The sequence below is a fragment of the Schistocerca serialis genome, chromosome 6, assembly GCF_023864345.2.
Source record: "Schistocerca serialis cubense isolate TAMUIC-IGC-003099 chromosome 6, iqSchSeri2.2, whole genome shotgun sequence".
NCBI lineage: Eukaryota > Metazoa > Arthropoda > Insecta > Orthoptera > Acrididae > Schistocerca > Schistocerca serialis.
The window spans coordinates 222,021,146-222,034,642 of record NC_064643.1 but is presented as its reverse complement, the minus strand read 5'-3'; the positions used below and the strand labels follow the sequence as shown (position 1 = coordinate 222,034,642).

The following is a 13,497-nucleotide window of genomic DNA, read 5'->3' as shown; positions in this document are numbered from 1 at the left end:
TGTAACGGATCGTGCAGCCAAGTCTCGATCCCTGAGTCAACAGATGGGGACGTTTGCAAGACAACAACCATCGATACGAACAGTTCGACGACATTTGCAGCAGCATGGAGTATCAGCTCGGAGACCATGGGTGCGGTTACCCTTGACGGTGCATCACAGAAAGGAGCGCCTGCGATGGTGTACTCAACGACGAACCTGGATGCACGAATGGCAAAACGTCATTTTTCCGGATGAATCCAGGTTCTGTTTACAGCAGCATGATGCTCGCATCCGTGTTTGGCGACATCGCGGTGAACGCACATTGGGAACGTGTATTCGTCATCGCCATACTGGCGTATCACCCGGCGTGATGGTATGGGGTGCCATTGGTTACAGGTCTCGGTCACCTCTTGTTCGCACTGACGGCACTTTGAACAGTGGACGTTACATTTCAGATGTGTTACGACCTGCCGGCCGAAGTGGCCGTGCGGTTAAAGGCGCTGCAGTCTGGAACCGCAAGACCGCTACGGTCGCAGGTTCGAATCCTGCCTCGGGCATGGATGTTTGTGATGTCCTTAGGTTCGTTAGGTTTAACTAGTTCTAAGTTCTAGGGGACTAATGGCCTCAGCAGTTGAGTCGCATAGTGCTCAGAGCCATTTGTTACGACCCGTGGCTCTACCCTTCATTCGATTCCTGCGAAACCCTGCATTTCAGCAGGATAATGCACGATCGCATGTGGCAGGTCCTGTACAGGCCTTTCTGGATCCAGAAAATGTTCGACTGCTGCCCTGGCCAACACATTCTCCAGATCTCTGACCAACTGAAAACGTCTGGTCAGTGGTAACCGAGCAACTGGCTCGTCACAATACGCCAGTCAATACTCTTGATGAATTGTGGTATCGTGTTGAAGCTGCATGGGCAGCTGTACCTCTACACGCGATCCAAACTCTGTTTGACTCAATCCCAGGCTTATCAAGGCCATTATTACGGCCAGAGGTGGTTGTTCTGTGTACTGATTCCTCAGGATCTATGCATCCAAATTGCGTGAAAATGTAATCACATGTCAGTTCTAGTATAATATATTTGTCCAATGAATACCCGTTTATCAACTGCATTTTTCTTGGTGTAGCAATTTTAATGGCCAGTAGTGTACATGAACTGCAACGTCACATGCTTTTCAGAAGGGATATTTTTCCCTAAAGGAAGAAGGCTTATCTATGCAGACCAGGAGTCAAGCAAAAGCAACTTGTTTTGACCGGTTATTGGCCAAAAACAGTGCCCATACTACAGCTGTAGTTCGGTTACGCCCATTTTCCCCACTCTTGGTTACCGTGAGGTAAATATTCCGTACTGCCCTTTCACGATTATGCACACGAGAAAGAATCGTAGAGGACGCACCATGTACAACTTGTCGCAGCGCAATGAATAACTTTCCAGCCAATTTCCAATCCAGATAAACAGCAGGCGTAATTGTATACGAATGCATTAAGGCATTGGTGTCAGTTGAGCTTGATATAACTCTCTCGGTACCTCCAATTCCCAGGGTTTCTTTCATTCGCACTTCCTCTTCAATCGCCAACTGGTCGGAACTGAAAACAAATTCCTTACCGAACGGTGGGATACGTTTGTGTATAAAACTTTTATCCATTGTGTATTTCATCTACAAATTCTTAGGCCGATCCCGCAGTTTGCTGCGCTTCGTCAAGTTGACACTTTTTAGGAATTTCATTATCTTACGTCTTCCAGTTCTGTAGCACTGTTTGGAGCTATGTAACCATCCACTCCTTGCCTCGAAATCGTTGTAATCTACGTCGTGCGCAGTTTGATGTTCATATCGTAGTAGGTCACTGTGATTCACATCCTGTAAATTATATGGAAGAGCCTCGAAACGCTCCGACACCAGTTTTTGTAACAAGTGCGCCTTGTCCTCCCTTGAATATCCGCAGTTTTCCTTACGCAATGCACGGTCTTATGGCTGAGGATTTATTCGAAATCTGTTCGTAATTTTTTTTTACGATGCTGCGGATGATCTTTCGTGTACGTCCCGCTCCTTGGACAAGGCTTGTCCTTCACTATATTTCATTAGGGACGGGATTTGTAACTCCCTACCCTACAACGATGATGAACTACATGGCTCGACATCTGTTTCAGTATCAGTTTCACCTGTTAAGCACTTATCGTCATCATTGTTTCCCCATGTAGATTGTCCGCACAGTAGAGTGTATACGGCACCACACATTCCACTGGATCGTCTAGGAAAAAAACGCTAATATTTCGTCTACAACTTCTTTCCTACTCTGCAAATTCCTTGCTTTCCTATCTGGCAAAATGTCAATTTCGGCCGGCTGCTGTGGCCGAGCGGTTCTAGGCGCTTGAGTCCGGAACCGCGCTGCTCCTACGGCCGCAGGCTCGAATCCTGCCTCGGTCATGGATGTGTGTGATGTCCTTAGGTTAGTTAGGTTTAATTAGTTCTAAGACTTCAGATGTTAAGTCCCATAGCGCTTAGAGCCATTTGAACCATTTTTTTTGTCAATTTCGGCAACTGCTGCAGCGTTTGCTTTGTTTACCGTTTTCATTGCTCTGCTTTATATCGACACCACTATCGACTGGCGACTCCATGGAGTGTTCTGTGCACCACGACCAAATAGTGGATAGAACTGGAAGGAGAATCAGCATTGGCCGTTATTTTTTTGTTTTTTGTTTTATTATCCGCAAAATAATATTCAGTTGCTGTAATATACAATTAAAATTGGTAGGCACTGGTATCAACAAGCTTAGAGCCATTACATAAACCTCCAGTTCACTCCCCCTGTTCCCATCGGTTGCATGGTAGACAATACGTCGGGCGTCGAATGCCGTAAACATTGTAGGCCTTTATGTAATCCCTCTAAGCTTGTTGATACCAGTGCCTACCAATTTTAATTGTATATTACAGCACTGAGGATGGTCACTAAGTGACCGAAAATGGATTTTGCGGATAATAAAACAAAACAAAAAATACGGCCAATGCTGATTCTCCTTCCAATTCTAGACACCACTAGCACTGTAGCACTGTTGTGAGTTACTCGTCGACTACGCACTGTAGCCTCATGCTGGGCTCCATTGGATAAAAATGGTTCAAATGGCTCTGAGCATTATGGGACTTAACATCTGAGGTCATCAGTCCCCTAGAACTTAGAACTACTTAAACCCAACCGTAGCGGTCGCGCGGTTCCAGACTGAAGCGCCTAGAACCGCTCGGCCACACCGGCCGGCCCTCCATTTCATACCGCCAGTTCACTCCCCCTGTTGCCATTGGCAGACACTGTTATGGTTGCATGGTAGACAATACGTGGGGCTTCGAATGCCATAAACATTGTAGGCCGTTTGCGACGGCTGTGAATGGGCGCCTTAAGCCTTTCCACGTCCGTCAGTGTACATTTTGTCGCGTGTGGTTTCAGGGTGAGCGAAGCAGCCGCTGACGGAGAGGGCGAGGCTGAGCGACCGCCGGTGGCTGGCGGGTGGCTGACGTCGGCTTGTTGTTGCAGACTGGCCTGGGGGGCACCAGCTGGACGGCGGCGGCGGACCGGGCCCCGTGACCCGGGGGCGGGGGCGAGGAAGGGGCCGCCCCCGCGGACGCGGCGCATCGCGCTCCATCCCGGCGGCCGTCAGCGCCGCCGCCATGGACGAGCGCTAGCCGCAAGCCGCGACATCGTTCCAGCGCCTCACAGGCCGAATCTGCACTCCTGCGCCCGCGGGACCAACGGCAAGGCACTCCCTGCCACACACTCACAGACACACAGACTCTGGCCGCCACGTGCGGCCCTATTTATGTCTCCCCCTCCCTCAGCACCCCTCCCCACCCCTCCCCTCCCCTATCCACCCCACCCCGTCCTGCTACACGCCACGAAAAGGAACGGCGTAAGAAGAAACGTAAGAGGAACCGCGAATCTGCAGACATTGTGTGAGCGTCCGTGGTGTTCGGAATTGCCAGGTGTGCCACGAGCAGATTAGTGTACGGCAACTCTCGTAGTCTGCTACTTGAGTCTAGAAACGATTCGTCACAAGTGTTTCCCCTTCTCTTCTTCTCCACCTGCACCCCCTCTCCCTTCTCCCACGACATTACTCCCCTCTCCAAATAAAAAACGAGTGTATTTCTTTTCATTTAAAGTAAACAGTTAACTACAGCTGTGGATTATCGGACAAACAAGTTATTGCCGCCTCATAGCGATTGTGTTGTTTCTCTTTTTCAGAACTTTTCAAATTGTATATGGTGCAAAAAGAAATGAAATGGAACAGGTTACGGACACTGTGAATAACCTACGTACATGTATATAGTTATTATTATAATAATATTATTATTATTATTATAATTATTGTAATCCGTGTTCGAAGAGATTCGCCGGGGTAGACCGGGTCTGGTGCGCTATCCAGGACTGGCCGCTCCTCGTGCGTACACACACACACACACACACACACACACACACACACACACACACACACGAGCCGACGATGTTGTGTCTGTTCACTCGAGCGTCAACACGCATGCAATCGAGTCCCTTGCAAACAACAAGTGTGATTGGTATTTAAAAAAATAAAAAAAAAGAGAACAAGTACTCACATACACATAACATGTTCAGAAAGACAACGATACTCTACATGTCTGATTGTAATTAATGTTACTTAGTTATATATTTCTCGTTTCTATTGTTGTTAATTGTTCATATTTTTAGTCGTGAAACACTTTCTAATTTCTATACGAAATGTGTCCCGTGACTACCTTGATTTCTGGAAAGAATCACAGATACGTAAAGTAAAGCAACAAAAAAAAGTATATTGATAAAACCTCACCCTTAATTCTATAGTTGTTAACTGTTGTGTGAGAAGCATGACTCTGTGTTCTTGATATACCTGTCTTTTTTTACTCGGTCTTCGCTGGAGGAAAAGTGCCCGTTCGCGTCAGATTAGATGCTTCCAAACTTTTAGTTCGAGCCTGTAGACCCAGTTTTACGTCACGCTGTACTAGCAGAAAATGCTTTATTTATCCTCAGTTCGTGACGTCATTATTGGATTTGTCGAAAACGTGCGATCACGTAGCAGGCACAAAGTCACCAGAACTTCGATTTTGTATGTAAACATTGACATCCTCAAGGTTTTTCAGAGACGTCTTCGAGGTTTTTCAGATCCATTTTTCGAGCATACCACTCGAACGTTCAAAGTAAAACATAAACTTAGCATCAGGTCCTGAGGTGAAATGACAAGCAGTCGCCACTGCATTATATTCTGCTAGACGTACCGATCCTGTAAATGGCGTGTATGAAACTCATCACTCGCTAAAATAATACCCTAGATTGACCCAGAGATAATATCCGTACCATGGAGGACTTTAACTGCTTCGTCGACGTAAAATGTGACACGAATCTTATCTCTACACAACTGTGGTGCCATCAAGTGTTAACCTGTAAGATAGGATTGCTGTCGCAACAATAATTATTTCCTACATGATACAGCTCATTTTTATTACTAGGCTTCACCTAAGTATAGTATTTCCAACTTTTCCTCCAGTAAACCGAAACATATGAAGAATTCATGTGATTGTTGGAAAACCCCTTAATGTTAAAACAATGCCTTTACCTCAATTTTTTCATGGCAAGCAGCACACTTTATCCAAATAAAAAAAAAACGAAACAAATTATTCGAAGATGTGTTTGTTTCGCAAAGAAGTAATTGCGCCAATATCACGTCCACCTTTAATAAACATTCTATTTAAATATTAGTACTAAAACATCTCCTTACGCACTTTTTCACACTGAACGTATTTGCTCAACAAACATGTTTACAAACTTGTGTGAGATTACATAAATACTTTTGACCTGTGTGCATTCCACGAAATAAAAATGGAAAAGCAACCCGCAAAATAGTGTACGTTTTTTATTTCTCGTTGCAATTCCTCGATTTCCCCTTCAATTTGTAATCCAGATTGTGTCTTTCCCCATAACAACAGGATTTACGCCATGAAGCTGCAGTCATCACCAGAAACTGGACTAATGGGTACTGTTACAAATTCAAGTACCATCACAGTTACACGTACGAGAAGAGTTGCATCCAAAGAAACTTAACCTTGTTATTTAAAGTGAACAAATTTGAGCTTTCTGGCAATCAGGAACAATGATAAAATTTTTTTGCAGTTTTTTGTCTGAAGCCCATCAATTTCCATACGTCCTTATTGTTCAGTTATTTAGACAACAAAGCCCGAAATGAAATCCATCCATCCAATATAAAGAACCACGTGGATGATAACAGAAGTAACAACTAACAGAATAATACCAGATGAGATGGCAACAGCAAACATTCAGAACAATATTAAAACCAATAATTCAGTTAGGCCTACTTTTGAAAGTGAGCTAGTGTTATCAGAGTTCGACGAATCGTGAGAAAGGAGAAAGTATAGGTAAGTAAGAGTGAGAGGCAGACAGACTTTCAGAAGATACTCCGTAAAATGCGGGGGAGGGGTGTCTAGCTGCTGTCCGTCGTACATCATAATGTGTATAAAATTCTTCACATTTGTACAGGGACAGTACACTATATCAAAAGCTGCTGCCAGTACTAAGGTGGGCACTTCTAGCTGCAGTGTCAGCTTCCGTTCACATATCGACGTGAATGTGCATGTGATAGCTTGCTCCACGCTGCATCCTCTTGATGACGAAGTCAAGGTGGCCACATGTCTCGGGGACCAATCAGGTATCGAATACTGTCCCACATGGGTACAGTGGGCACAATTTCGGTGTCTGCTATGACCGGGTAAGTTAAAAGGTGTCTTGCAGAACACACTACTTAGCAGTGACAGAATGTGGTGTCATTATCATGTAGCTGCTGTATGAATTCGCTGAAATAGACTGTAAGATATTTGGTTTGTTGCAGTAAGCTGATTATCATCACAGGCCAGTCACAATTACAAGAGAAAATTCATCCACTTAGTATGCTCGAATCCGATGCAATGTGCGGCTTCCGCACAAAGACCACTGCTCATCCACACTACAGTTTCGTAATCATAATTCTAGAAGTTGATGTGTTACCATCGTTTGTCCCGTCCAGTCTCGTACGAATCCTTCAGTTCTACAACTTCATTACCTCCTATATCCAACATGGAATGCTGAATCAACCATCTCTGAAATTGTCATCCATTCAGATACAGGTTTTTCCGTGCGCAAAAGTTGGAATCGTTATTTGAAAAGGACGCGATTGATATCCGAGTTTGTGCTCTCTCTCTCTCTCTCTCTCTCTCTCTCTCTCTCTCTCTGTCATACATTATGTCTTTTGCTTCGTATATTCTACATAGTACCTCCTTACTTCGTAACTTACTTGCCATCTTAGCTCGTAATGTCTTTCTGTAGAAATATATTGCAGGTGAAGCGAGATTATGCTTGTATGATTAACTATTAACACATGTTCTAATTAAATACAATTCCTCTACATTAGTTGCACAATTACAAAATTACTTGAACAAGTTCTTTGCAGACATTTACTGGCAGTAGACGTGTTGACAGAACAATGCTGCTGATAAGATGGAGAGCTATTGTGAGAGGCGGGGGTCGGGGGCTGTTGTTTCCTTCTTCCTCTGCCCCACAGATTTACTTCTGTGTCGTGTGTACCTACTTCCATAGTAGGTCCTATATAGGGTGTGTAGGAACCACAACACATTACCTTCTGCAATGCCGTGTAGGATACCGATGAGGTTCATAACAGCCTCCTATCGTCTCGGGATGCATAACTACAGGTCCCGCATGGTTTTCAATGGCATCTTATACCATTCTTATTGGGAAATAGTGGCACGTCCCGGTACCGGTGCTGGAGGTAGATAGCGACACGCACTCTTCTCTCCAAAGTACATCACAACGAGTCGATAACAATGCGATCTGATGACTGTGGTGCTCATGGAGGACACAACAATTCATCCTAGTGCTCAAAAAAACAGTCGTGGACGACGCGCGCAGTGTGAACAGGAGCGTTGTCGCCTTGGAAAACAACATCACCAATGAGCAACAAGTATTGTACCGTAGGATGGATCTGATCAGACAAAATGGTCGCATAATCCTTGGCAGTAATGTTACCTTGCACAGTACCGACGGAGTACATAGAATACCATGGTATGGCTACCCAAAACATCACCGAGCCCGCACTGTGTCTCACTCTGGGGACATAAACTGGGCCAGAAGTTTGAAATAGTGTTCAAGCCGATTCATCCATTGCTCCGTAGTCAAGGTTTTGTGGCTTCAGCACCACGTTTTCCTGGTACGCGCATTGGCATCTTTGACGAATGGGTTTCGAAATCGAGCTCGTCCGGCAATTTTCATGTTATACAGCTCTCTTCTGGTTGTTTCGAGGTTGACAGTGTTCGCGAAAGAGATTTTCAGCTCTGCTGTGACTTTTGCATCTGTCGCTCTCTCATATTTAGTCACAATCCTCTTCAGTAACTATTTGTCACTATCACTCTACATAAACATTCGTCCGATTTGGTGATTTAGCTGATGATGTTTTCCCTCTCTCCCTGTATGCGGTATAAATCTTCGATATGGTACCTCATGAAACACCACACACCTTGACTACCTTATTTACGGAAGCATCCACCATACGGGCACCAACGAATTTCTCACGTTCGAATTCACATAGCTCCGACATGCACTCACAACTAAACGGAACACGGCTCTGACCACGAATGACACTTGCAACGTGTTGAGGACATTTCTCAGGTGCCGTTCTTCGTCAAATATAATAGAGCAATCAGCAGCATCTGTATTTATGTTGAAGCTTGAGTTTCTCGCGGTGTTTTAGTATTTTTGTTCAACTTCTGCATGTACACAGAGTACTAAATCACCAGTTACTTTTCTGCAAAAACTTATCGTTTTCGTCTTTTATTTACTTGTCCACTGCTGTAATTCTGTTCTGTACATTTGTTACCGTCGATGATTCGTCCATGTTTTCCCCCGAGTGAGGCGGCATGGAAGTAAGATACTAAACTCAGTCGGTAGGAAGGTGGTTCAGGTCATCGTTCAGCCATTCAGAGAGAGGTTTTTTCGTAAGTCAACGGTGGAGTGCTTCTTTGAAAAGGACGCGATTGATATCCGAGCTGATGCTTGCGCTCTCTCTCTCTCGCTCGCTCGCTCGCTCGCTCTCTCTCTCTCTCTCTCTCTCTCTCTCTCTCTCTCTCTCTCTCTCGCTCGCTCGCTCTCTTTGTCACATACAAGGAAACACACACACAAACGAATTACTATTGAATGTAATCAAGATTCGATTGCCTGTAATCGGGATTTTGCCTTGTGCATCCACTGGGGATTTAGGACCTGTGACTGTAAGTTTCTGGAGCATGAAGTTTGCAGCCGTATACTCTGGGTAGACGGAAGCTGACCATACTGCTACTGGCTGAAAGTCAGAAACAAATCGCATTTTTCTGACAAAGTTACCTACTCTCCTAATTCCTCCGTACCGATCCATTCTCTCCGTACTAATTACCGTTCACCTCTTCATTATAACTCTAACAGTTGTGCTATTAGCCAGGCCAGGTTAACCCAAGTTGTCTTCACGAGGTTATTACTCCTCCCTGTCCTCCTCCCTCTCCATTTGCGTGATAACGCCTCGGACATAACGGACATTAGAAAATGAAGGCGTGTTCCAAGACACTCACAATAATGCTTACATACAAAATTATGAGATACGGCGAAACATAAAAGAATATACCATAGATTTTTCTGGTTAAAAATGACGTAAACAAAGCTAGAATAAGCGCAGTGGGACTAGTAGACGGGAATCTATTCAGTCAGCACGCGAACAATTGGGTAGTGCAGCCGGAGATTTAGTAAAAAAAAAAAAAGTAACGAAGTTGTCTGAAGAATGAAAAACAGTTCACGAAGAGAGAAGAAAAGCCATACGGAAGATAATAGAAAATGGATCTGGGAGCACTGTGTGATCCAACAGTGTCCATATACAAATGCTATACATACACGCACTGGTACACTCACAGTTCTTCTTAGATATTGAATGTCGTATTCGACACTGCAGGAGACTTTCCCCGGTTTCGCCGATGGAGGTCATCAGATATCTATTATTTTCCACTTTTCCATTATTAAGTACAGATGAAGTGAAGATGAAATGGGAGATATGATACTGCGTGAAGAGTTTGACAGAGCACTGAAACACCTAAGTCGAAACAAGGCCCCAGGAGTAGACAAAACTCTACCATCTGGTGAGCAAGATGTATGAGACAGGCGAAATTCCCTCAGACTTCAAGAAGAATGTAATAATTCCAATCCCAAAGAAAGCAGGTGTTGACAGATGTGAAAATTACCGAACCATCAGTTTAATAAGTCACCGCTGCAAAATACTAACGCGAATTCTTTACAGACGAATGGAAAAACTGGTAGAAGCCGACCTCGGGGAAGATTCCGTAGAAATGTTGGAACACGTGAGGGAATACAGACCCTACGACTTACCTTAGAAGAACGATTAAGGAAAGGCAAACCTACGTTTCTAGCATTTGTAGACTTAGAGAAAGCTTTTGACAATGTTGACTGGAATACTCTCTTTCAGATTCTGAAGGTGGCAGGGGCAAAATACAGGGAGCGAAAGGCTATTTACAATTTGTACAGAAACCAGATGGCAGTTATAAGAGTCGAGGGACATGAAAGGGAAGCAGTGGTTGGGAAGGGAGTGAGACAGGGTTGTAGCCTCTCCCCGATGCTATTCAATGTGTATATTGAGCAACCAGTAAAGGAAACGAAAGAAAAGTTCGGAGTAGGTATTAAAATCCATGGAGAAGAAATAAAAACCTTGAGATTCGCCGATGACATTGTAATTCTGTCAGAGACAGCAAAGGACTTGGAAGAACAGTTGAACGGAATGGACAGTGTCTTGAAAGGAGGGTATAAGATGAACATCAACAAAGGCAAAACGAGGATAATGGAATGTAGTCGGGTGATGCTGCGATAATTAGATTAGGAAATGAGACACTTAAAGTAGTAAAGGAGTTTTGCTATTTGGGGAGCAAAGTAACTGATGATGGTCGAAGTAGAGAGGATATAAACTGTAGACTGGCAATGGCAAGGAAAGTGTTTCTGAAGAAGAGAAATTTGTTAACATCGAGTATTGATTTAAACATCAGGAAGTCGTTTCTGAAAGTATTCGTATGGAGTGTAGCCATGTATGGAAGTGAAACATGGACGATAAATACACTCCTGGAAATGGAAAAAAGAACACATTGACACCGGTGTGTCAGACCCACCATACTTGCTCTGGACACTGCGAGAGGGCTGTACAAGCAATGATCACACGCACGGCACAGCGGACACACCAGGAACCGCGGTGTTGGCCGTCGAATGGCGCTAGCTGCGCAGCATTTGTGCACCGCCGCCGTCACTGTCAGCCAGTTTGCCGTGGCATACGGAGCTCCATCGCAGTCTTTAACACTTTTAGCATGCCGCGACAGCGTGGATGTGAACCGTATGTGCAGTTGACGGACTTTGAGCGAGGGCGTATAGTGGGCATGCGGGAGGCCGGGTGGACGTACCGCCGAATTGCTCAACACGTGGGGCGTGAGGTCTCCACAGTACATCGATGTTGTCGCCAGTGGTCGGCGGAAGGTGCACGTGCCCGTCGACCTGGGACCGGACCGCAGCGACGCACGGATGCACGCCAAGACCGTAGGATCCTACGCAGTGCCGTAGGGGACCGCATCGCCACTTCCCAGCAAATTAGGGACACTGTTGCTCCTGGGGTATCGGCGAGGACCATTCGCAACCGTCTCCATGAAGCTGGGCTACGGTCCCGCACACCGTTAGCCCGTCTTCCGCTCACGCCCCAACATCGTGCAGCCCGCCTCCAGTGGTGTCGCGACAGGCGTGAATGGAGGGACGAATGGAGACGTGTCGTCTTCAGCGATGAGAGTCGCCTCTGCCTTGGTGCCAATGATGGTCGTATGCATGTTTGGCGCCGTGCAGGTGAGCGCCACAATCAGGACTGCATACGACCGAGGCACACAGGGCCAACACCCGGCATCATGGTGTGGGGAGCGATCTCCTACACTGGCCGTACACCACTGGTGATCGTCGAGGGGACACTGAATAGTGCACGGTACATCCAAACCGTCATCGAACCCATCGTTCTACCATTCCTAGACCGGCAAGGGAACTTGCTGTTCCAACAGGACAATGCACGTCCGCATGTATCCCGTGCCACCCAACGTGCTCTAGAAGGTGTAAGTCAACTACCCTGGCCAGCAAGATCTCCGGATCTGTCCCCCATTGAGCATGTTTGGGAGTGGATGAAGCGTCGTCTCACGCGGTCTGCACGTCCAGCACGAACGCTGGTCCAACTGAGGCGCCAGGTGGAAATGGCATGGCAAGCCGTTCCACAGGACTACATCCAGCATCTCTACGATCGTCTCCATGGGAGAATAGCAGCCTGCATTGCTGCGAAAGGTGGATATACACTGTACTAGTGCCGACATTGTGCATGCTCTGTTGCCTGTGTCTATGTGCCTGTGGTTCTGTCAGTGTGATCATGTGATGTATCTGACCCCAGGAATTTGTCAATAAAGTTTCCCCTTCCTGGGACAATGAATTCACGGTGTTCTTATTTCAATTTCCAGGAGTGTAGTTTGGACAAGAAGAGAATAGAAGCTTTCGAAATGTGGTGCTATAGAAGAATGCTGAAGATTAGATGGGTAGATCCCATAACTAATGAGGAGGTATTGGATAGAATTGGGGAGAAGAGGAGTTTGTGGCACAACTTGACGAGAAGAAGGGACCGGTTGGTAGGACATGTTCTGAGGCATCACAGGATCACCAATTTAGTACTGGGGGGCAGCGTGGAGGGTAAAAATCGTAGAGGGAGACCAAGAGATGAATACACTAAGCAGATTCAGAAGGATCTAGGCAGCAGTAGGTACTGGGAGATGAAGAGGCTTGCACAGGATAGAGTAGCATGGAGAGCTGCATCAAACCAGTCTCAGGACTAAACACCACAACAACAACAACAAGTGCAAAATTTGATGAATTTGCTTTCTATTACGCTCTATGATTTTCTACAGAGGGAAAACAATCGTGTCTTGCCACTTTGTTCATCCTCTTTGGTGGAACCTTATTGGAAGTCTCGTATTTCACAGCTTTAGCACACCAGATAAAGTATAAAGTTATTTAACACATTTCTCGATAATTCCAGTTATTCTTCAGCTCATTTTTTTGGGAACAAAACATTCCGTCGTCAGTCAGATTCCGACCATACAACGTTATATGTAGCTTTCACATCAACTTTTGGCAAATATTTCCTCAGAGCCAGACGCATTCGGTACTCTGTTGCCATCTGCTTGCCCTTGTTCATTACCTTCCGCTGCTGGTTTGTTAATTCATTCACATTTTCAGTCCAAGATAATTTATTTACTTTTCTTGAACAAAACGTCACTGCTTTCTACGATTATCTCTCCATCTGTTTGCCAATATCTTTTCTCGTTCAGTTCGATATTTGCTTCTCTACATTTGTTCTTGAATA

The 13,497-nt window shown here is 45.4% G+C and overlaps 1 protein-coding gene across 1 annotated transcript in view; it reads left to right on the top strand.

The window, feature by feature from the left end:
* The window catches only part of LOC126484771 (LIM/homeobox protein Lhx2-like), a 687,897-nt gene extending 683,354 nt beyond the window's left edge, over positions 1 to 4,543 (top strand). The window contains exon 5 of the mRNA XM_050108368.1: positions 3,507 to 4,543. Coding sequence (XP_049964325.1) covers positions 3,507 to 3,655 — 149 coding nt within the window. The 3' untranslated portion in view covers positions 3,656 to 4,543. The remainder of the gene's footprint in view (positions 1 to 3,506) is intronic.
* The last annotated feature ends 8,954 nt before the right edge of the window (positions 4,544 to 13,497 follow it).